The following is a 24,891-nucleotide window of genomic DNA, read 5'->3' on the forward strand; positions in this document are numbered from 1 at the left end:
GGACAACATACATTTGGGTGACTGTGATGCAGCAGACAATGGCAGTTGACAAGTAAACTTTCAAAGGCAGCCATAGCCTGGCTGCAATGGATTTAAAGTCCAAGTGCACAAATGGATGCATAAAATATAGAAGAGAGTTGGGTCTGGGTTGGGTTGGGTTACATGATATCCAGCCATTATAACAGAGAAGGATGTTGGCCCATTGATACTGTATGAGCAAAAACCACTCAATGATGAGTAGTCTGTCTCTCTCTCTCTCTCTCTCTCTCTCTCTCTCTCTCTCTCTCTCTCTCTCTCTCTCTCTCTCTCTCTCTCTCTCTCTCTCTCTCTCTCTCTCTCTCTCTGCCAGTCTGCACTCAGGAATGTGCCAGCTAGCTTTGCTTTTGCCAACGCCTCATTTTGGTCTTTGTCTTGTGATGCCCCATATTATAGTCTGGGTGGTTGTGGGTGTGCATGCCTTGCATTAACTCTTGCCCTATAGGGTAGCAGCGTGGGGCTGATTGCGCATTGGAGAGTACCTGGGCCCGGTGCCTCCAGGAGGCTATAAAAGCCCTGCCCTGGCCAGTGTCTAGGAGAAGCCCAATCTCGGAACCCAGAGACACACTGAAAAGGAAAAACAGCGAGAATCTGTTCTTGAGAGATTAGGAGAAGCCTGAGAAGAACAGACCTGTCTCCACCAGCTCTAACCACCATTCTCCATGCCATTATCATTATCATGTTCTTACTTTCCATCCGCACACCTCGCACCACACCATGCTCCACACATCTACACTGCTGATTCACTGACTCCACACCTCATAGGATGAGGATCCTTACAATGTTCTGTTCACCCTTCGTTAGTTCCTTGTTATTAGGCCTTGTTTAATAAATATGTATTGTAATATGTAATAATTATGTTGCTTTATACCTTCACTCTGGTCTCCTCCCCAATGTTTGTCATGGCCTAGAGCCAGCTGTGACAGTCTGTATGGTGACATTTCTCACGAAAACCGAGCCACTGAAGAATGAGAGGTATGAAGGGGTTTCAGGGGAAACCAGTAAAATGAGGAATACTATAATAAAAGACTGTCTTGCTAATAAAGCGTCATGTCTCTCATTTTTAGCGGCGCTAGCCGCTCTATACCTTTAGGTATAGAGCGGGTCCTGCTCTATACCTAACTTTGTCCGTGTTCACCGTCAACGTTCTGATTGGTCAGACCCGTCAATGTTCTGATTGGTCAGACCCGTCAACGTTCTGATTGGTCAGACCCGTCAACGTTCTGATTGGTCAGACCCGTCAACGTTCTGATTGGTCAGACCCGTCAACAAAGTGATTGGTCAAGCTTCACGTGACACATGGGTGGACTTAATACATTTCACCATTGTGTCACTACCGAAACGAAAGTTGGTCACTACCGAAACGAAAGTTAAATCCGAAAAAATCAAGTGTGGATGCCAAAATCTCCCCCCAAAAACCTGTTAGGAGTACGTTTCAGGCAATATAGAGTTGATTGGTAGTACTTTGTAGTGACGATTTTTTTGGGCCCCAACATTGATCGAGCTCTGGACTTAGTACATTTCACCATTGTGTCACTACCGAAACGAAAGTTGGTCACTACCGAAACGAAAGTTAAATGTCATAGATCGACCAGGAGGCAGGCTTGCAGGTAAAATAATATAATTTATTCCAGGCCTGGACAACAATAGGAAATAACAAAAGAAATAAACAACTCAAAACTCAACAGAACATAAATAACAGAGAGGTAAGGTGTCAGCCTCTCCCCATGGCAGCCCACACTCTACTGAGCAGCTCTCCCTTATATAGTCTAACAGACCCCACCCATGGCTACAATCAACCAACCCCGTGCATTCGAAATCCACCCAAGCTGCTCCCCATGTAGCGAAACGAAAGTTGGTCACTACCGAAACGAAAGTTAAATCCGAAAAAATCACTAAGTGTGGAGGCCAAAATCGTCCCCCCAAAAACCTGTTAGGAGTACGTTTCAGGCCATTTAGAGTTGATTGGTAGTACTTTGTAGTGACGATTTTTTTGGTCCCTAACATTCATCGAGCTCTGGACTTAGTACGTTTCACCATTGTGTCACTACCGAAACGAAAGTTGGTCACTACCGAAACGAAAGTTAAATCCGAAAAAATCACTAAGTGTGGAGGCCAAAATCGTCCCCCCAAAAACCTGTTAGGAGTACGTTTCAGGCCATTTAGAGTTGATTGGTAGTACTTTGTAGTGACGATTTTTTTGGTCCCTAACATTCATCGAGCTCTGGACTTAGTACGTTTCACCATTGTGTCACTACCGAAACGAAAGTTGGTCACTACCGAAACGAAAGTTAAATCCGAAAAAATCACCAAGTGTGGAGGCCAAAATCGTCCCCCCAAAAACCTGTTAGGAGTACGTTTCAGGCAATTTAGAGTTGATTGGTAGTACTTTGTAGTGACAATTTTTTTGGTCCCTAACATTCATCGAGCTCTGGACTTAGTACATTTCACCATTGTGTCACTACCGAAACGAAAGTTGGTCACTACCGAAACGAAAGTTAAATCCGAAAAAATCACCAAGTGTGGAGGCCAAAATCGTCCCACCAAAAACCTGTTAGGAGTACGTTTCAGGCCATTTAGAGTTGATTGGTAGTACTTTGTAGTGACGATTTTTTTGGTCCCTAACATTCATCGAGCTCTGGACTTAGTACGTTTCACCATTGTGTCACTACCGAAACGAAAGTTGGTCACTACCGAAACGAAAGTTAAATCCGAAAAAATCACCAAGTGTGGAGGCCAAAATCGTCCCCCCAAAAACCTGTTAGGAGTACGTTTCAGGCAATTTAGAGTTGATTGGTAGTACTTTGTAGTGACGATTTTTTTGGTCCCTAACATTCATCGAGCTCTACATGGCTATAAACACATTATAAACACATATCGATGACATAATTTATCAAAGGCGCCGCTACCTTCACACAGGGTGTGATTTTGTACAATGTATTTGATATTACCTTTATATTATTTAATAAATTATGCATTTCATCCTCTATATATTGTCCAGCAACCTTTATGATGAAGGCGAAAAGAGATAGTAGACCCGTGGGAGTCAGATTGCTCAGATGCCAAGATCCCTGTGCAGGGATTCGATCCCATGACGTTGTGGCCTGGAGGCAAGAGCTCTTCTAACTGAGCTACCCAGGCACACTAAACTAACTGTGCCCAAATTCCAGTATTCGGAACCTGCGTGGATCCTGGAAACGGCAAATCAGCATGTGTCAGTCTCCCTGGGGTCTAGTGCTGTAATAGGGATAGACTCCTGTGTTCTTGGCTGTTGCTGACAATATGCCCACTTGTAAAGTGCTTGAGCCAAATGCCTTTAATTAATTTGGGGGAATGACCCATCACGTTCATGTAATATCAATGTACAAAGTTTAGTGTGCTTGGTTAGCTCTGTCGGAAGACCTCTTGATTTCAGATCAGAAGGTCATGGATCGAATCCCAACACCAGGACCTCGGCTAACTTCACAGATAAATGTCCATGGTAACTAAGGTAGGATTGCGTACATTTTCTTTCATGAAACCGATTCATCGCTAATCCTGGCTAAATTAAGCCAGGATAGGTGTTAAATCCAGGCTTAACCCCTAATTCTGCTTTCGTGAAACAGGCCCCCAGTAAATAGCAAACACTCATAGCCTGAAATCCGTTTGCAAAGTATTCAAAGCATGCTGAAAATACCTGTGTGATTATATGGCAGCCAAAGCTGTTTTAGTGACACAGCTGCAGAATTCTACTCATTCTTTGGAAAATAGGACAAACAGAGAGCAACATGTGTTTCCAAGCAGATGAGGTTTATTGACAAGTTATAACTTGCAGAAAATGGACAAGTCTATTGCAACATGAAGTAACATGTGTTTCATCAATAACTTGCTGATGCAAAATCAATAGCTTACTTTTAAAACCACAGACATTTCAGAATCTATGCACACTCAGAACATGTTGCTACAAAAATGCTTTGATTATTCACATTGCCCAAGCATGGGCCATGACAATGATACAAAAATTAAGACAAAAAGGAGATTTCTTTGTACAAATTATGTGCAAATCGAAGGTTTACTACAAATTAATTACAAAACCAATATACATACTATACACAAAAGGTTTGTATACATTACAAAATGCAGAGAGAAAAACATCAAATATTTTGGGGCTTCGACTTGGTTAAATTGCCATGAATGTCCAGAATAACACTTAAGTTGGGTGTTTAAGTTGCGTGTGCATGCATGTTTGGCAAAATGTATGTTTGATATATACATATGTATATACATATACAGTCTCAAAATTGTAGCTTGGACATAAAAAAAAACAGTGGTTAGCATTTTGGCAATATCTTCAAAAGATTAGTGTAATTTATTTCTAAATGGAGCCTAGTCAAAACTTGTGTAACAATAGTACATTCACAGAAAATATGCATTAAAAAAAACATGAGCTTTGAGGTCATTTCCATAACATAAAAGACTAGGTTAGCCTACTTTGAGCAAATAAGAGGCAATGTCTATCTATACAAAACATAAACTATATATATATAACCCTGAGACACAAAACACATAAAAAATGACATGATTTGCAGCAACATTGTGACTTAGAATAGAAATGCATCTTCTTTTTAATCATCATGGGTCACATTCTCTCGGCCAAGTGTTTTAAGTTGAGGAAGAAGATACAGATTTAGTTGACCAAAATTGAGGGAAGTTCGAGTCCAACTGCTAAAAATACAGAGACAAAGATTGCTTCTGTGCACAAAATCATACACTACCCAGAAATCTCTGCCTCTGCCTATTCCAGGCATGGCAAATGCCTTATTCGGTCAGCAGTCCAAGTAAATTACACCTGAGTAACAGAAAAGCGGCCAGTGTCGGGGGAGGAGCATGAGCCACAACAATGCACAAGTATATACATGTATGTCTTTATTTTTACATCGGTCGCAAAATGAAACAAAATGGCATCCTCCTCATGCCATCATAAATGAGTCAGTGACAACACTAATGATGTCCTTCCAGAGTTCGACGAGCCTCAAACTCTTTTTCAGATGTTCTGCTATTATACAGTCAGTCGAGCTGTGCTGTGCTGGACTGGTGCGGCCAGTTCTTTCCCACAGTTTGTTGCCTCAGGAAGAAGACGAGAGAGAAGGTCTGCACAACTAAAACCTGATTTTTTTACTTTGTCGCAGCACAGTGTCACTCACCAAAGATATCAAAATTTTAAAGGTAAGAAGGTGACGGCTTACGTTAGCTTGAAATGTCCCACAAAGAAGCCCCAAGGACACCTGATCAGGATACAGATCAGGTGGGGAGAGGCCGGAATGGGGGCAGGGGGCAAGGAGACGGCAGGCCTCTAGTCACAGAGTCACTGAGCTGTCTCCCAGATCCTGTGTCTTTTGGTCCTGCAATGCGGAGCGGACATGTGATTCATGCTGCTGTGCTGTACGGACCGCCAGCAGGAACACCCTCCTTATCCCCCTCCTCTCCGCACCCATGCTGAATTCCACAGCCATCGAAGGGAGACACACGCCTGCATTCCAGACATCACTGCTGTCCGATCTGGGAAGAGAGAGAGAGAGAGAGAAAGAACATGGTGTTAGGCATGCAAACAACTCTTGAAGAGCCACTCTATGGGAATCCTTCAGATTTGTGTGAAGGCGGACCACATGACTGTAGGGCAGCCTGGACATGCTCACAGAGCAGGGAGCAATGGAGTCATCCAGAGTGACTTACAGATCAGCTTATCACCATACCACATTATGAGGCTTACCCGCATAGCATTAATAATGCCTTAGGAATGGGCAGTATTTAGCCAAAGTCCTCCAGGCATGCAGGATTAGGCAGCTCTAACCATTTATGTCATTAAGAAATAAATATCCCTTTCAGTGGAAAGAGATAAACATACAGTCTAGCTCTAGGTGGTACGTACAACGGAAGGACTGATACTCCAAATGTATTTAATTGCCACAATATTTATTGTACATTAGGGCTCTTTATTCAGTACTGATTAGCATCTAATTTGGAGTTCCTAAATGTGTTGAGCGCCAGTTCTGCACTGCATACGTTGTGGTGAATTCTTTGGGTGCCAGAGCTGGAATCTCTCTCATCCCTTCCCGTCTCTGTGGCCTCACAGAGATATTTAAGCATCTAATTTTCCCTCCCCTGCTGTTAAGATGGAATGCCTGAACAGATCTTTTTTTGGGTAGGAGAGAAAAGGAGACATGAAATGGATCTCTAATTTGCATTTTTTTAACGATGCAAAAGCTAGCAATGAAATGCTGCCAGAAAAGATGAAAAGTGTGTGTGTGTGTGTGTGTGTGTGTGTGTGTGTGTGTGTGTGTGTGTGTGTGTGTGTGTGTGTGTGTGTGTGTGTGAGATTAAGAGTGTGTGTGTGTGTATTCTATCCTGAGGCAGACAGATAGAGGCGACATAGTCCGTTTCTGCTGGGGGCTTGTTTGGTCGGTCTAATGAGCTCTCATTAACATGGCTGCTTAAGCCAGCTGATATAACTAAATCTCGACTGAATCGTAAGCATCTGCCACTGTTACTGACACACTTAAAAACTAGCCATCCAACTAGAACTATGTAACCTGTATGTGCTGTGCAGTATATGGGCCATCATGTGCAACAGCAAACCCGATGGAAGCTTTGATTACTTCTGTGCAGGTGTGCGTGTGTGTGTGTGTGTGTGTGTGTGTGTGTGTGTGTGTGTGTGTGTGTGTGTGTGTGTGTCTCTGCTCCTCTTAAGTTCTGCTGCCGTTTTAATTAGGGGTGTCACGATTCACTTACCTCACGATTCGATTCAAAATCGATTCCTAGGGTGCCGATTCGATTAAAATTGCGATTCTGCGATTAATTGATATTCGATTCGATTCTGCGATTTATTGCGATTTTCTAGGGTGCCGATTCGATTAAAATTGCGATTCTGCGATTTATTGCGATTTTCTAGGGTGCCGATTCGATTAAAATTGCGATTCTGCGATTAATTGATATTCGATTCTGCGATTTATTGCGATTTTATAAAAAAAAAAAAAAAAAATTAAAAAAAAAAAAAAAAAAAAAAATTATAAAAATTTTTAAAAAATCGATTTTAATATTTTGAATCGATTTTTAAAATCGTGGCATTAAGAATCGCGATTTATTCATGAATCGATTTTTTTTGACAGCCCTAGTTTTAATCTCTCACAAGTTCACATGATGCAGATAACAGACATCTAAAATACCCATCCACTCTGCTCCACTCCACAACAATATCACTGTTTCACATGAGCAGCAGCTTTATATTTAGTAGTATATCGCTCCATTGCATGGGAGAGGGCTTTCACGTAAACCTGCATTCATGTTGACTTGCCACCTGCACAATCTCAACTCATTTAACCACTTAAGGCGCAATGACATTGATAGAGGTTTCGGTCGTGTAATCACCTTGCCATGACATAACTCCAAATATTAGTGAGATATCTTGCTCCGTTGCTCCATTGATTAGAAATTGATAATCCAAAATAGCCTCCTGGTTAATTTACATCTCTCAAAGTCACTCTTTTAGCACATAAAGAAACAAACAAAGCAAATTCTGCCAATATAGTATAACATCACTAAACCCAGTAAGGCATTTATTTAAAAAAATAAATACGTCAACTTTGTGTTGATTTTGCTATTTGTATTAGGAAGAAGACCTGAACTGGATTTGCAGATCCAGATCTTCATAAAGTAAAATCATCCGGAAGTTTAAAAGAAAACACCAAACTGGGATTTTTGATGTTATATATTGGCAGAATCTGCTTTATTTGCATTCGTTATGTGCTAAAAGAGTGACTTTGTGAAGGAGACTATTTTGGATTATTTCTATGCAACGGAGCAAGCTAGACAATATTTGGAGTTACATCACGGCAAGGTAACTACACAAATCTAAACCTCTACCGAAGTGTCATTGCCCTTTAAACCCTATATTTAGTTGACCAGATTCCCACAGGCTTTATACCAGGCCCCCTCTTGTTTTCACTATACACTAAATATCTTGCCGGAAATAGTAAATCTACAACCTCACGTCGCTTTGTGTCATGTGGTTAAGTACCCTAAAATTAATTAATAGTTTCATGAGAAGTTGTATCACATTGCAATACACACACAAACACACAGCCTCACTGTGGTCAGTTCAATAACCATCAGACAGCACCTTCCCCGACTGCCATTATTCAACCTTCACTCAGTCAGCCATTACACAACAAGAGTACCACTGTCACCAGAGATGAGCTCCAGCCTGTTAAAGAGTCTCTTCATGTTACTTGTCAGGTCAGGGTCAGTTTGACAGAACCCTGGGTTGTATCAGCGAGGTTGTTCAGCTCTCAGTCATATCTAAAAAACACATTCATTCTATAGATAACACAGAGAGGTAGCCCTAAGCAGGAAAAACTATCAGGAATGCCAGTACATTCTCAGCCCCTGCTTGTAGGTTCCTATCCACATCACATATTTGTGGATTGTCAGAGAGCCAAATCTTATCATGCCATGTTGTTACATATTTCATATAGCCTATGCTTTAGATAGCTACATATCTGGATTTCTCTGAAATCACACTGTAATAGTGCAATTTAATAAGCATGCAAGTGCAGGTAGGTATATAAATGTTGTGGCAATGCTAGCAAGTTTTTACCTCAGTGTTTCTAGCCTACTCCACCTAATGCACTATAATAACCATAGGACTACTGCTTCGAGATAAGGAAGGATTTCAGAAGTCTGTGACCTTCACCAGACCAAGCAGCTGCGCAGGACAAATATGAAATGACTGGAACACACAGGTTCTACTTGACTAGTTGTGTCCACGCACACGCACACGCACACACACACACACACACACACACACACGTTATCTTTCTCCCCATATGGGAATGTGGTCAGATTGGCTGGCTTCAACATCGCTGGAACATAAGAAAATAATTACCAACCCACAGATATTTTGTTTGATGATAAGAAAAAAAATGCCTCCAGCAAAGAACGCATGAATACAGCGTGGGCACCAGTACACAGTCAAAGCCACTGGATTCCACGCTGCACACACATCTACACAGGCAGGGGTGAAAATGGATTGAAGTTATTGCCGGTACTACAACTCCAACCTTTATCCCAGAACTGCATTATTGTGGCAAAAATTATGCCGAAATATTTTTTGGGTCCATATTGAGATCACAATTTTTGAACGATTGAAAAATTTAAATGTTTTTCAACAAACAACATCTGGGTCACATCAATTTCAGAGAAGAAATGTACACACTCCCACAGTGTGTACATCGTGTAGGTCACAACAGCGTGGTTTTCACATTGTAAACATTTAGCGAGGTGCCGGTAGTCGAGTGGTTAAGACGTGTACCACATAGGCTCTGGTGCCTGACAGCGAGTTCGGTTAAATGTCCGGGCCGGGCCGACCTTTGTTTCATGTCACTCCCCGAGTCTCTCTCCTTGTGTACCCTCTCTCTACAATGTAACTATCATATCAATAAAGGCAAGAAAAGCCTGGGGGGAAAAAACACTTGAAATTTTGCCAGACTTCACAGTAAGACTCACAATGACACATGCTTAGGGACAGTCATTTCTATTCCCTTTAGCTTTGTCATGCCACTCTCATCAGCATCCGCAAGAAACCCAATTACCCACACCACACCACAGCGGAGTACCTTTCTTTTATGTGTCCCTCGTGTCCAACAAGGTCTGCATCATGTTTACTAATGACCAGCTACAATTACACTGTATTGACCAACATATAAATCATGTTTCCAGACAGTCCTCTGTTAATTTATACCTCATGAATTTACATTAGTTTTAGGGTTTCATGTTTATAATAGGCCATGGTTGGCATAGCAATAATGCAGCATATCTTACCACTGATGCAGTGTGACAAATCCTACCAAAACGTGTATGTCCAAAACAGTTACTTTTCAGGAAGTGGAAAATAACCTGTGTGCCAGTGGATCCAGTGAATACTAGAATTTCATCGCAAGCTCTTGAGCGGTTCCATATTTATAACGCGGTCACACTTAATAACTTTCAACCTGGCATCCCTATTTTGGGCAGGTCTTTATAGGCAAAAACTTAAAAAAAAAACCTCACATTTACAACAAAGTATAAAATAGGACAACCCACAACAATTGAAATATGGAGATAAAAGGTTTCTGCCCAACAGCAACAATAGTCTTCTTCAGTGCTGGAGTGCAACTAGCAGCGGGCACAAAGAACGCTGCTGTGACTGAATACCAGCCACTCTATTGCTACTTCAGAGGAACAAATATTACATAATACAGATTAATTACAAAGCGTCTCTAAGCCCAGCTGGCTATTCTGAAAAGACCCCAGCTACTGTATGACAGCTCATCCGTTTTTAAAGGAGTTAATCAAATTAGTCTGGGAGATTATTCAGCCACTTTCAGCATCTTTCTTTACCCTTTACTTTTTTGTCACTCTCAGCATGTTGAAAAAAGACCAATAAAAACTCTATTAGGTTTATGCAAATTTCAGCAGCCGTGCTGAGGGCTGTAATGTGGCAGATTGATTACTCAGGGGACCGGAGACAGAGTACATGTGCGCGTGCTCGGCATGTGTACAGTGTGTGTGTGTGTGTGTGTGTGTGTGTGTGTGTGTGTGTGTGTGTGTGTGTGTGGCGGTGGGTTTGACTGAGAAGAGGGAAAGGGATAGTTGTTGTACACAGATGTCACAATAAAAGGCTCATTCAGCATGCGTTGCTGGTGGCCCTCACAGCCAGGCATTAATAAAACATTAGTATTGAGTGTGTGGGGCCTCTCTTCTCCTCCTCCATGGTCCTGCAGTGACCTCTCCAGTTTACAGCAGCTGTCTGGGGATGAAGTCACCCCCCAACCAACCCCCCCACCCCAGCGACCTTTGATCCCTCCAGGTGTACCCTATCACACAGAACCGTGCCCACCTCATAAGGGCTTCATTTGAAACCGTTAAAAAGGAGAATGCTTGTGTCTGTGATTTTTGTGTGCGCGTGCGTGTGTGTGTGTGTGTGTGTGTGTGTGTGTGTGTGTGTGTGTGTGCGTGTGCGCGCACGTGCATGTGTTGGGGAGTGGTGAGGGGAGGGTGGGGCATGTATGAGTGGATGGAGAAGAGGTGAAAATGGGAGCAGAGAAGAAAGAGCGGCTTTACAAGCAGAAAACTAACTGCCATTTGTAGGCCTCTATAGTTCAGTGGTTGGGGGGGGGGGGGGGGGGGGGGGGGGGTCTGGGGGACAGAGATCATGCTGAACTTTGTGCAGGAATCTCCAATTACATTGTGTCTGCCTTCACTCCGACACAAACTAATACTGCAGAGACAGGATGAAGCAAAACATTACACTCTATATACCACTACCAACTATATTATACACATTAACTATTACTACCAACTACCTTATCAAAAGAAGAAAAATACCAACTAGCTACAACAAGCACTGTAAGTCTGCAAAGGCATCAAAAGTGAAATAATATAAACACAAAAGGTGATGAAAGGGAAAAGTCAAGCTGCGTAACCGATTCTTTATATGAGGTTTTGTATTTTGTCTCTGTTAAAAAGTAATTTCTTTGTTCCATCTCTAGACCATAATAACAAACAAACCATAATACTTTCACATTTACAAATACTTTTCCATCAACAGTGGGTTCTGGTCTGGCCATGCAGTCTGCGGTTAGTCACATCTGGGGTAATGCAGGGATAGACGCTAGGTGGTGACGACAACACTGGAGCGGCTTCATAATAACAACTTAACAAGCAGGGCAGACCCAACAAAGTGCCTGGACAACTAAAGCCTCATTTATACTTTGTTGTACGACAGTGTTGTCGTGTACAAAGAAATCAGATCTACAAGAGCTTGCAGATCTGCTATTTTCGGCATGTGACACCGTCGTAAGACGACGTATAAATTAAGCATAAAACCCCTCAACCGCAAAGCGGCATTGACAAATCATTACTAATGGAGATCCAGGCCACACCTTCATTCCTCCCAAATTAGAATAAGGATGGCTGGCTTTTTAAAGGACAGGCCATGCCAGCAATGTGATGCCTGTTTGTGTGCGTGTGTGCGTGTGTGTGTGCGTGCGTGTGTGTGTCGTGAGCGTGCAAAGTTTCACAGCTGTGCAAAATCTCACAACATTACTGAAAACTGAGAAAAACAGAACCGACTACGATGCTTTTCAGCCCCTCATAAACATGAAGATGCAGGCACAGAGACACACACATACACACTATTATTTCTCTCTCTGACCCAGGTTGAAAGTTGACAGCCTCGGGAGCTAAGAGTATTTTTAGCCCGACGTTAGTCGTGGCTGCCAAACGGCACAAAATATAGCCTAACTTCAGCACTGTGCCTCACTCTTGTTTTTCCCAGTCCCAGAAATCCCTCTCGTTTTGCCACCCCGCCCGCTCCCCTCAAGCCCCCCTGTCACGGGTGAGAGGGAGACTAGCGTCTCGGTGCCGCGGCATCAGAGGAACAGGGTAGGATGCCTGCTTAACAAGCAAAGCAAGGCTTCTGGAAATCTGAGCTTTTTTCCATGTCAGTTGTAATTAAACATAAAGAGACTCGGGCAGAAGGATGGTTGCTACTGTAACTCTTGAGAGCTCATAAGGATTCGGTGCCTTGATCTTTCATTGCCCGCCTGTCTGTCTCCATCCCAGCCAGTAGCCCCAGCCCAAAAATCTAACCTAGCATGAAAGCAGTGTATACCAGGAGCCCCATGCTGGTAAGCCCGGAGTTCCTCCTCATACAGCTGTTTACTGTAGGAAGAAGTCAAACATAAGCCCCCTGCTTCTCATAAATTAGCTTTGCTCTCCAGCTGTCAGCGGCACACAAAGGAGTGCTTTTAAATTACTTTCCCCGTTTTCCTTAGATAAAGACCAGCTGCTGTAGATAAAGTACAGTAGAACTTGACCAAACTAAACGGCTGCAACAAAATATGCAGAAATTAAGATTCAATTCATATTTCCAAGTATTTTAAGTTGCATTGATGACATTTCGGAAATGCAAGAAATAACACACCTTTTAAAGTAATTTAATTTGAAACCGTTGTCGTTTATTTTAGCTGCTTAGTGCACAGCGATCTGAACTTAACTTAAACAAGCCCTATTTTATACTTCATGGTACGAGGGTGTGCGAAAACAGCCAATCTACAAGCTCACAATGTGTTGCAATCTGCAATTTTGGAAAATGTCTTAATTTTTATTTATTTTTGAAAAAAAGAAAAGAAAAATGCAATGCCCAAAATAGGGCCACACCGTTCAAAGTAGTTAATTAAAAAATGTAATTAACTTAATTAATTAACTAGCTAACTTTGTTAGGACGCAGCTAAAAGCACTTGGTTACACTTTCTCATGTGCTCCAGTCCAGTTTCGGTGTCAGTGTTTGTTTTCTTGGCTGAATGACTGAAGCTCTGTGGCACTGGGGAATTAACTGCTCTTTGAACCATATTGAACCTGTAGCATAGCACCTCAAGAGGACAGCATACCCTTTATGAAGGCACAGTGAGCCCTATTCAGAAAGGTTAATAAAGGACACCGTGCCTCTTTGTTTGCTTTTGTGGAATGACAGTTTGACATTAAAAGACTATTGCCCTCATTAAGAAAAAAAAACAAGAATGTGATGAAAGATGAAGCCGTGTTTGAGCTGAATGTAATTTCATTGACTAGAGTGGCAAATAATTGCGCTCCACCTATTGCAGCAGTGCCAAAACCAGATCACAGGACGGGCTTCAAGTCATGAAAACAAAACCAGATTTAATATTGCCAGTCACAAGTCAAAACAACCTGCAGAATATTCATAGTGTTCTCTCCCTATCCATCTTCCTCAAACCGCCCTTTCCTTACCCTGCCTGAAAGCCAAAACACCTCAGGAAATAAATGTATCATCTCTTATCAGAGATGAAATGACATGAGGCTGTGATAACCGCACCTGTCTTTTCATCACACAGATTCTCCCTCAGGCCCTAGATATAGAATGTTACAGATCAGTCAAGTCAATCACTTTCAGATCATCTTGAAATGGATCCTTGCCTTCCTTCTTGCTGTCCTGTCTAATTGACTTTTAATCTGGTTTTATTACTTCTAGCACTGATTGTTGTGTGGTATGGACACAGGGAGATACTCCATTAAAAATTAAATACTCCTTTGTTTATCCATGGTTACTCGTACTAGTTTTTGCATTAAAAAAACATACTGTAACGTATTTTGGATAAAAGCAACATCATCCACCAAATCACATTTTAAACAGCTTACTGTATGTCACCTCATTTTAGACAAATGACACCACATTTCAAAGGATTGACTCATCATGGGCAATTAGTTTCTACCTTGGGCTTGCCCTGCAGTGCACCCTGACGACTTGCAATGCTGGCCCTGCAAGCACAGACCTGATCCCTGCACCCTCGCTGCTCACTGCGTTCAGGGACTGAGGTCTGCTGTTGTACTGTAGAGAGCTCTGTCTGTAATTACCAGCCTCAGTGACATTCCTCCTTCACTCTAAACCAAGACTCCTCCATGTTTATTCAACACCCGGCCAACACACCAGCAGCTAGATAATGTGTAACTGTAACCACTGGCAACCCTGAAAACAGCTATAGGGGGATTTTAAAATGACCCTTTTCCACAGCCAAGTGTCATAAACATGGGCCCTGTTCCGTGAAGTACAAGTTGGGCACTGTGTCTTGAAAGTAGTTTGATTTAAAACCTTCTTGTTTGTTATTCTACATTTATATTCATGTTATAGGCATTTAGCTGAGCAACATACGGGGGAGAAGATAAAGATTCTTGCTACAAAAGTACAGTACAGAGGGTGTTGAACCCCACTCAAAGGAACACATTGACAATGATAGCGATTATGTCATTTTAAGGAAGTCAGTGTACTACTCACCAAAGAACTGTAATCATTCCACTCCTCAGTCCTCTAGGCTGAGAGGTACTTCCATGTGCTGACAAAGGCAGTGGGGATGAGAGAGTAGGGAACACTGGTCACACTGTCCCAGGAGTCCGATGACGGGTCATAACAGTCCAGTGTCTTGCACCTTTGAGCCCCGAAGTACCCCCCGACCACATAGAGCCTGTTCCCTGACGCCACCGCATGGCAGCTGATCCGCTTGGCCGTCACGTCGCCGAACTTGGACCACTGGTACGTCTCACTGTTGAACCGGTAGGCCGAGCTGGCGGAGAATTCCGTGTCCCCGCCGATCACGACCACGTGGTTGCCGACCACCGCCGCGGCCGTGTAGCGCCAGAGCTGCGGGCAGGCGGCCGGTACTGTCCACCGGTTCTCGCACGGGTCGAAGCACTGGACTTTGGGGAACTTGTCTCTGTTGACGCTGGTTCCCCCGAAGGCAAACAGTTTGTTTTTGGCTCCGACCACGGCAGCGTTGCTCACCCCTTCTCTGAGGGGAGCCACGAGTGTCCACTTGTTGGTCTGAGGGTCGTACTGTTCCACCTGTTTGAGAGAGACAGACGGGGAGGCAGGGAAGGAGCCCGTTAGAGACGTGTGTCCTCCCACGACGTACAGGATGTGGTCGAGCTCCGCTGACCCGTGTCCAAACCTGGCGACCAACATAGGTGCCGCTTTGGACCACTCGTCGTGTAGCGTGTCGTACACCCAGACATCCTTCGAAGCCCCGTTCTCAGAGCCACGCCCGCCAGTAACATAGACCTGAAATGAGACAAGAGAAAGAAAGAAACTGCATTAGGAATATTTATACAGACATATTCAGATTATTCATGTATTAAAGACATTATACACATTGTGTATATGCATACACAAGTAACACACAACAACAAAAATATTTTATATACACACACACACACACACACACACACACACACACAGTATATAAGTGGAAGGGGGACTCTACTTAATATAACACACAAACAATGCATCACACACACACACACACACACACACACACACACACACACACACACACACACACACACACACACACACACACACACACACACACACCCTACATGGATTTCATTCACGTACCTTACAGCCAATGGCACAGGCACTACACTCTTTCCTTGGGCTAGGGATGTCTGTTTTTGGTGTGATCTCTTTGGTCTTATTGTCAATCATGTAGATCTTATCACACATGAAGGTCTGTCCGCCCAGGAGCAGCAGGGCCTGGCTGACCTTCCTGGGCCGTGCGCAGAACCCCGTGACGATGCCGTCGTTCTGGAGGATCCTCATCTTGCAGCGCACAGCGTCCTCTACGATCTCCCGGCCAACCTTGTGGCCCATCACCAGCTCCTCTGAGGCCACGTTCTGCAGCAGGTATGTCTCCGGAAGCAGAGCGAGGCGGACGCAGCGCAGCAGCTCAGGCAGCTCACTGTGCCTGCGCTCCATGTCCGCCTTGACCCAGTCGATTACGGCCTCGTACACCAGGCTTTCGTCCTCCACCTCCAGCTCCTCGCTGAAGATCAGCTCCTGGACTTTGTCTCTGGGCAGACTGAGGAAGTCCTCCGTCCTGTAGAGGGCAGCAAAGTCGGCCAGGCACATCCTCCATGACAGTTCATACAGCCTGTGGCACTGGTGGGCATCCGACAGCAGCATCATCCCCAGGCAGTTGGACGGGTGGAGGTTCTTCTCAAGGAACTCTGCCGCCGCGTCCATGATGTCATGAAACTGAAGCATGTCGCCAGCTTCCAGGAGTGACTCAGCGTTTTCCTCGTTGATGATGACTCGCGCCGAGTAAGCGTAGTCGAGCAGAAGCTCGAGCACCTCTGGGTGGAGAGAGTCGTGGAAGTCGACCTCAGCATCACGGCTCTCCCGGAGCCCGCCGCTGAACATGGCCTCAAAATAACGACTACAAGAGGCCAGGACGGCCCTGTGGCAGGGGAACGCTCGGTTACCGGCCTTCAGGACCACATCTGTGAAGACTCTCCGCTTGCGGAGCAGGTTGAGTTGTGTCAACAAGCTGTCGGCGTGGGACGTCTTGTGGAACAGCTGGATATTCATGGAGCCAGAGCTGGACCGGGACTTCCTGTTTTCGTGGTTACTGACAGACATCTTGACTTGGACCTGGAGAAAAAAGACATGGGGGGGGGGGGAGATCTTATCAGTGGAATGACTCATTTCAAAGTTCTGTTCCATTTGTTTTGAATGGTTTGTTATAATCCAGGGGGGAAAAGATTGAAAAAGGAATACGCTACTCTCACCCTCTCTGATGCGAGTGAACAGGGCTGCAAAAAAAACACTAACACTCCCTTTTCAATTGAACAGAATGCACTGTTCAAACAGCTGATGATTAAGAGCAAAGTAAAAAGACACACATTTGAAATTAGTCATACGTCTCCTATCAGTATGCTTGGTTACAGCGGAAACTACCGTAAGACTATCGCAGGGATGAAAAGAGATCAGATAAGAACCATTCATACAGGAAAGCATGTGTGTGTGCACTGTGTGGCAGAGTGATATCAGTGTGATAAAAGTCAAATGTAATAAATGTGTCTATGAACTGCATTCATCTTCTCTGGTTAGATCTTTGGTTAATTATTAAGTAGGTAAGACAGCATCTGGATGTCTTACCTACTTAGAATCTATACATTTTTCAAAGCGAACATTTGGAACTCAAATCTTTGCTTCTGGGGGTACCTGGAACAATATTTTGAGATGGGGGGGGGTCCGCGGCCACATACATAACATTTTGGGGGTCCTTGAAGACTAGAATCGGCCTCAGGTCTTAATGGGTTAATAATGAGTAGGAAAGAAAGCATCTGGGTGTCAAATACATTCATGCTCGACACCTCTGTCAACATGTCAAGCCTCTGACTCACCTCTACAGCAGTTTAAGCCAATACATTCCTGGCAAACTGCTCTGTTCCCATGTTTGGCTCACATACAAGACTGTGCCAACGGCTAAACTTTCAAGAACATCTGATCTCGCAACTATCCCGACAGCTCTTCTCTTTGATGTCAAACATTATGCGAGGACTAGTACAACGGATAAAACTCTAAATGATTTTCATTATGCTGTGTTGAATACAGAAGAGAAAACATTCTACAATGTCTACCTACAACAAGTCTACTACTGAATATACATATTTGTTAGAACTTCCCATATCATCATAGCGCCTGTTCATGTATTTAAATGTATAATCATTGAAGACATGTAGGTAGGTAGGAAGATGTAATACAAATAAAACCATGGCAGCTTGAAGAGAACCACAGTATACACTACAGTTTGTTATAACCTTTCTAAATAAAATACAGTCCGCTACTGTAAAGTAACTAAGTACATTTACTCAAGTACTGTACAATGTTGAGGTATTTTTACTTTACAAACGATTTTTATAGATTTAATACATTTGAAAACTTGTGAAATGGGACATTCTGCATAATGAGTACTTTATACTTTTGGTACTTTAAGTACATTTTGATACAAATACTTTTACTCGAGTAAATGTTTAATTCCAGACTTTTACTTATATCAGAGTATTTCTACATTGCAGTATTGATACTTTTACTGAAGTAAAACATGCGAGGACTTTTTCCACCACTGTCTGCTACTCAATGTGACAAGAAACAAGAACCCCCGGACATCCGTGGGGTGTTGGGGGGCGATCTGAACCAAACCCTGCGTGAAATCCAATTGGTTTTGTGCAGTAAATGTAACCCTTTGTCAGCAGGTCTGTGTGTGATCAACTTTCCTCCGAAGTTAGCAGCAGTCTGCAAACTGCGGCTACCACTGCCAGTGGTGTAAAGTAACTAAGTACATTTACTTTAAGTACTGTACTTAAGTACAGTTTTGAGGCTATATATATTTTTTTTTTACTGGAGTATTTCCAATATTCTGAACTTTTGCTTCTACTCCACTACATCTCAGAGGCAAATATTGTACTTTTACTAATCTACAATTATTTTAAAACTTTAGTTACTAGTTGTTGATTTGCATTATTATTATTATTATCATTATTACAAAACATGCATGTTAGCACTTTAGTTTATCCCTATATACTTTGGCAATTAAAAATAGCAGATCTACAAGTTCTGCTATTTTCAAAAGATTTGTATACATTTTGAACACTTTTGAAATGGGATATTCTACATAATAATAATAACTTCTAGTACATTTCGATGCCAAAACGTTTGTACTTTTACTTAAGTAAATTTTGAATTCTGGACTTTTACTTGTTGTAACGAGAGTATTTCTACATTGCAGTATTGCTACTATTACAAAAGTATCAATGTAAAACATTGCAAAAACATTTGAGTACTTTGTCCACCCACTGCCTTTGTGTCAGCAGGTCGGTGTGTGTCTGTGTGATCAACTTTCCTCCGAAGATAGCAGCAAACTGCGGCTACCACTGATATATTATAACTCTATGACCACTGAGCCAGCTGGAGCCTGGATCAAAGGGTAGGATCTTGGATGTTACAAGCTGTAACCAACCAAAGTAAACAAAATACACTTCGGAAGTTGACTAAATGGCAAACAGGCACCTACAGATGGTAATCGATAGAATCATTTGTAATCCTTACCTAAGTAGTATCTTTGTTGACCGCTGGAGCACAGCAGAAAGAAGAACCAAGTTGCTCAGATGTTCTCAATTTCGACAAAACTGCTTTCCGCCCCGTAAAGTTTGGGCTAAAAAAACATGTCCTGATAAAATGGATGCTTGATAATAACCCATCGCGGGCTTCGATGTGTATCGATCCACGTACATGCAACACGTTGGCAAAGTTGTGGAGCTAATCAAACCTCTCCCAGGGTAACTACTACTTATTAACAACAGCCTCGTGGACACAGCAGTCAGTCAGTAGCGTTCTCTGTGTGTGAGACACCAAAAGGCACTAGTGGTGTTCAGTGTTGCCAGACTTTGCGAGAGAAATAAGCAACTAGGGTTATGAGAAGCCCAAAAGAAGCGCCACATGATCACTTTAAACCTTCGCATCGGCTGTTTGAAAATAGCCGATTTGAAAATAGCCTTTTTTTAAAAAGATATTGAAGAAAATGTGAAAAATGAGGCCCGGGGGAATGAAAGAAAACATTTTACCAAATCAAATCGTGTATGGGAGTCCCTGGTATAAAGTATTTTCAGATGGTGGTCTGCAGAAAAATACATATTATTTTGGGGGTCCTTGACATGAAAATGTTTAAGAACCACTGGTTTAAACAACATTAGGAAACAACAAGCCAAAATAATCAACTTCACTTTAGAAACAAGCCCAAAAAACCGCAACCCGAAACTACCAAGCAACTTTACAGAATAACAAGCCCGAAGTCACTTATAATACATAGACCTGGCAACACTACTAGTAGTGTTCCATCTGGCTCCTCCTACTCTTCACCCAATAGGCTCAGATTCATAAGAATCTCCTCACATCCAGTGGTGGAAAAAGTACTCAATTTTTTTAACTTATGTATAAGTATCAATACTGTGATGTAGATACACTCTGTTACAGTGAAAGTCCGAAATTCAAAATGTACTTGAGTAAAAGTGCATAAGTATTGACATCAAAATATACTTAAAGTACCAAAAGTAAAAGCACTCATTATGCAGAATGTCCCATTTCAAGTTTTCAAAATATTTAAAAATCTTTTTGAAAATAGCAGATCAACAAGCTCACAATGCGTCACATGTGAGCTTGTAGATCTGCTTTCGTGCTTTGTTCAAAAAAATATATATAGCTGAAGTGGGTGTGTTTTGAAATAATAATCAAAATCTACAAAGTAACTAGTACTAAAGTTTTCATATAATTGTAGTGGAGTAAAAGTACAATATTTTCCTCTGAGATGTAGTGGAGTAGAAGTAAAAGCATTGCAAATAAAAAATACTCAAGTGAAGTAAAAATGCCTCAAAGTACAGTAGCTCTGGTCCATAGCGTTAGAAGGAGTTCTCCTAACGCAATGGACCAGAGCTAAAAGTACAGTACTTGAGTAAAACATATAAGTTACTTTACACCACTGCCCACATCCCATGAGGTTGACTGACCAACAACAGCCCTATTCATGTCTGTGCTTATAGCATGAATAACCTGCTGATCACATAAAGATCATCTCAACCGAAACACCAAGCTATTAAATCTAGATATTCCATTAAGGATATTCACTTTTCTAGCACAGTGATTCTCAACCCTTATTTCAATTATGACCCCCAATTTGATATAGGCTATGCATTACCACGGACCCCCACTTGATAAGATGTGTTATCTCTTGGAGTGGAACCCCAATCCAAGAACATTTTCATTGATTGATATTATTTTATTCAATATGGTCATTGGTCCGTGACATGGTTATTCCTTTAATGTCTATGTAGGCTACTGTATAGAGCAGGGGTCTTCAACAATGTTCAGCCCAAGGACCCCTTGGCTGAGAGAGAGATGAAGCAGGGACCCCCACTACATATAGTATAAAATTATGTTGCAGATTAAACTTTTTCATAGATTTCATTGATAGCTTCATAGACTTGTTTGACAGCACTATCTTCAGTGTTGTGTAGCATTGTGTTGGATTCATGTTCATGTGTATTTTCAGACATTTAACCACTTAAACTGTCAATACCTAGCAAACTTGCCCTTTCACTCTATACTCTATGCTTTTCCCCCCTCTACACCAAAGTTCTTTGCAGAAAATAGGCGATCTACAAGCTCACAACGCCTCAGATCTGCTATTTTCGGCTAACGTTCCCCTCAAAATATTGATAATACTTGAGGGTTCAAGTGGTTAGTGTAAAAAAAAAGGTCCAATCACACAAAGATTTGGCGGACCCCCTGTAGTAACTCTAAGGACCTCCTAGGGGTCCCGGACCCCCTGCTGAAGATCCCTGGTATAGAGTATATAGACTCTATACTATAGAGTGAAACTGGACAAAATAGCAATTCTTGTACATTCTCTGGTTGTATTTACTTGTAATACATGTCATAATAATAATGTGAAGATAAACTATGAATCATTTAGCTGGGAACCCAAGGACTCCATAGAGAACCAGCTCTATCACTTTAGAATTGAGCTGCAGGCACATAGTATTGGCTGTTCTTGATGCAGGCTACAGCTAAAGGTCATTATGATCATATGGCAGGTTAAAATCCTTCAGAGCACCATGGGTTATTGTCTCCACCTAAATTCCGAGCATTTTCTGAAGGATTCAAGCAATCATGAGGTTCATGGAAACTTCTCAAGAATGTCTCACAGTCCAACCAGACTATTTACTTAACAGAAAGTATGTGGTCGTGGGTGTAAGAAAGGATTCCAAGATACACTACAATGGCTCAAACAATAGAGACGTTGGATACTACTGTTCACACCTACTAAAATATATAAAGATACATTTGAAATGACAAGGGATATGAATTGCTGGTGTTTTCAGATGTGTTCCAACAATAAAGGCTCTGGTGGACATTGAACCCTGACGGCATCAACCCCAAAAAACGGACTGTGAGTGACCATATGTCCACCCACTCCATTGATCTTCAAAGTACTGTGGGGCCTCGGTTCACCACCACCATCAACACCGTAAGCACTGCTACCAGCTGGCCAGGGTCGATACCACACTGATCAGGTTTCCTCTCTCTCTGTCTCTCTCACACTGTTTTTTCGATTCAACTCTTTCTCTCCCACTCCTTGTCAATCAGCAACTGCTTTTGAAGATTATGAACTGCTGCCCTGTTTCTTGGTTGTTTAATGTTGTGTGTGTGTGTGTGTGTGTGTGTGTGTGTGTGTGTGTGTGTGTGTGTGTGTGTGTGTGTGTGTGTGTGTGTGTGTGTGTGTGTGTGTGTGTGTGTGTGTGTGTGTGTGTGTGGTGTGTGTGTGTGGTGTGTGTGTGTGTGGTGTGTGTGTTTTTGTGTAGTAGGTCTACTTACTTCCGATTTCCCAATATGTTAAATAATATATATATAATATAATATGTTAAAGGTAGGGTAAGTGATTTACTTTGGTTAAAATAAGTGTTAAATAGCTCTATATTCTGATAGTACTCATTGCTATAGAGTGTTTGTTCAATAAAAAGAGTCTCCATGTCTCTCCAGCTCTTTAATTATTAAACAGAAAGTGCATTTTCAGTGCTCTCTCCTGAATGGCTTAAAATTTGTCACCTACCTGAAAATCACTTTTATACCCTACCTTTAAGTACATAAAGTGTTAAATGGTACAGTAAGATACCAGGGTTGTGGCTCTTTCAAAGCAGGAGTGGGGTGGGAGGGGTAACACACATTGTTTTTGTATCCTTTTGTCTTATTGACTGTGAACAATACCAAAAAACTTGAACCAAGTACATAAAGTGTTTATTATTAATGTTGTTGTTATTATTATTATGATTATGATTGTTATTATTTAAATCATTATTGTTTTGTAATCTCAAAATACTTATACTTTTTTTTTTACAGTCATCTTCACTGGAAGGCACAGTGGTTCAGTGGTTGTCACTGTTGCCACACAACAAGAAGGTCCTGGGTTCGAACCTGACTGGGGACTTTCTGTGTGGAAGGCTCGTGTTCATGTGGGTTTCCAAAACAAAAGACATGTTAGGGACAGGTTCCTGGTCAGTATTTGCCCCCTGAGGATGGGTTAAATGCAGGGGACAAATTCTGGGTGTGGGCAAATGTTCTCGGCAAATAAACGAGATATTTGTAACAACAACTCATGTCAGAAAAATAAATAAATACACAGAATAGAGGAAACTGTTATAGAGTTGTGCAAACACTGATTTAAGGGGCACATTAACAAAAACATCTGCTAGGTCACGTTTAAGTCTTATTGCTGATAGAGTCAAAAGCGTTCATGTACAAGCGTGCCAATGGGAGATTAAGATTTTAAGAAGATTAGTTTAATGAACTCATGATTGTAATCTGAGGTTAATTCATTTTACTGCACTTTAACCCACCACCACCACCACCATTCATTCCTGTGGCTTGAGGCCAGATTAGTGCATACTGTGTGTGTGTGTGTGTGTGTGTGTGTGTGTGTGTGTGTGTGTGTGTGTGTGTGTGGGGGGGGTGGGTACAAGTGCACACTGTATAACTGATTGTTAATTACTCTCAGGCAGCCACACTGCCAGTCAGACCCCCCACAATTTCTTTTCAAATCCTCCCAGCACCACAACAGTGAACAGTCGGCTCGTTGCATTGCAGCGTGGCGGACATAACGGTCACTATATTGTTGTCTCTACTGTATTACATGTTAATTTTCTCATGGCAGGTGGCCGTCTCAGTGAGGTCATCCAGTCTGAAATATCAGTGTTGGGAAGTAAACTAGGTACATTTACTTCTTCCTCTACATCTCAGAGAGAAATACGGTACCTTTTACACCACAAGTTACTTAAACATACATTAACCAATTAAGCTCAGTTGTATACTTTGTCTATTTGAAAATAGCAGATCTACTAGCTTGAGATCTGCTATTTTCAGTGTGACACATTTTGAGTACTTTTTACTTTGGTACTTTAAGTAGCCTATATTTAGTTTTTTTTTTTAAATATAGGAATTTTACTTGTAACAGAGTATTTCTACATTGTGGTGGTATTACTACTTTTACTTAAAATACATCTGAGTACTTCTTCCACCACTGATTGTTGTCTCTACTGTATTACATGTTAATTTTCTCATGGCAGCTGGCCATCTCATTGAGGTCACCCAGTCTGAAATATACAGTAAGGGGGGTCCTGGGGAGTCGGGACCGCCTGATGGGCTTCAACACCAAAACAATGCATTCTTTTCACGTACTCAAGAAGAATACAAACTATCAGGGAGAAGAACAGAATGCTAGGCTAATGACAGTGTGTAAAACTAATGGGGACATGTGAATGGTCTTATTTCAATCATAATCCAACATTAAAGGTATACCCTACCTTTAATGTAAGATAGTTTTTGGTTAAAACAAAACGTTTTTTGTTAAAAGGTTAAAGCACTATATTCTAATAGTA

At 42.1% G+C, this 24,891-nt stretch overlaps 1 protein-coding gene across 1 annotated transcript; it reads right to left on the minus strand.

Annotated features, from left to right (window-relative positions):
• Positions 1-3,814: 3,814 nt before the first annotated feature.
• On the minus strand, positions 3,815-19,784 carry enc3 (ectodermal-neural cortex 3). Its single transcript, XM_084066565.1, has 4 exons — positions 19,514-19,784; positions 16,019-17,053; positions 14,903-15,682; positions 3,815-5,574 (listed from the first exon to the last, which is right to left on the minus strand). The coding sequence occupies exons 2-3, from the start codon at positions 17,039-17,041 to the stop codon at positions 14,936-14,938; spliced, it is 1,770 nt and encodes a 589-aa protein (XP_083922691.1). The 5' UTR covers positions 17,042-17,053; positions 19,514-19,784; the 3' UTR covers positions 3,815-5,574; positions 14,903-14,935.
• Between the last annotated feature and the right edge of the window lie 5,107 nt (positions 19,785-24,891).

This window comes from Gymnoscopelus microlampas (assembly GCF_963454915.1).
Source record: "Gymnoscopelus microlampas genome assembly, chromosome: 9".
NCBI lineage: Eukaryota > Metazoa > Chordata > Actinopteri > Myctophiformes > Myctophidae > Gymnoscopelus > Gymnoscopelus microlampas.

What these genes read in the sequence shown, in the direction of transcription:
- enc3 (XM_084066565.1), bottom strand. Translation starts at nt 17,041, where the DNA reads ATGTCTGTCAGTAACCACGAAAACAGGAAGTCCCGGTCCAGCTCTGGC. An exon ending in CCTGTGCCATTGGCTGTAAG is followed by an intron (nt 15,683 to 16,018) that starts GTACGTGAATGA and finishes GTCTCATTTCAG; the next exon opens with GTCTATGTTACTGGCGGGCG.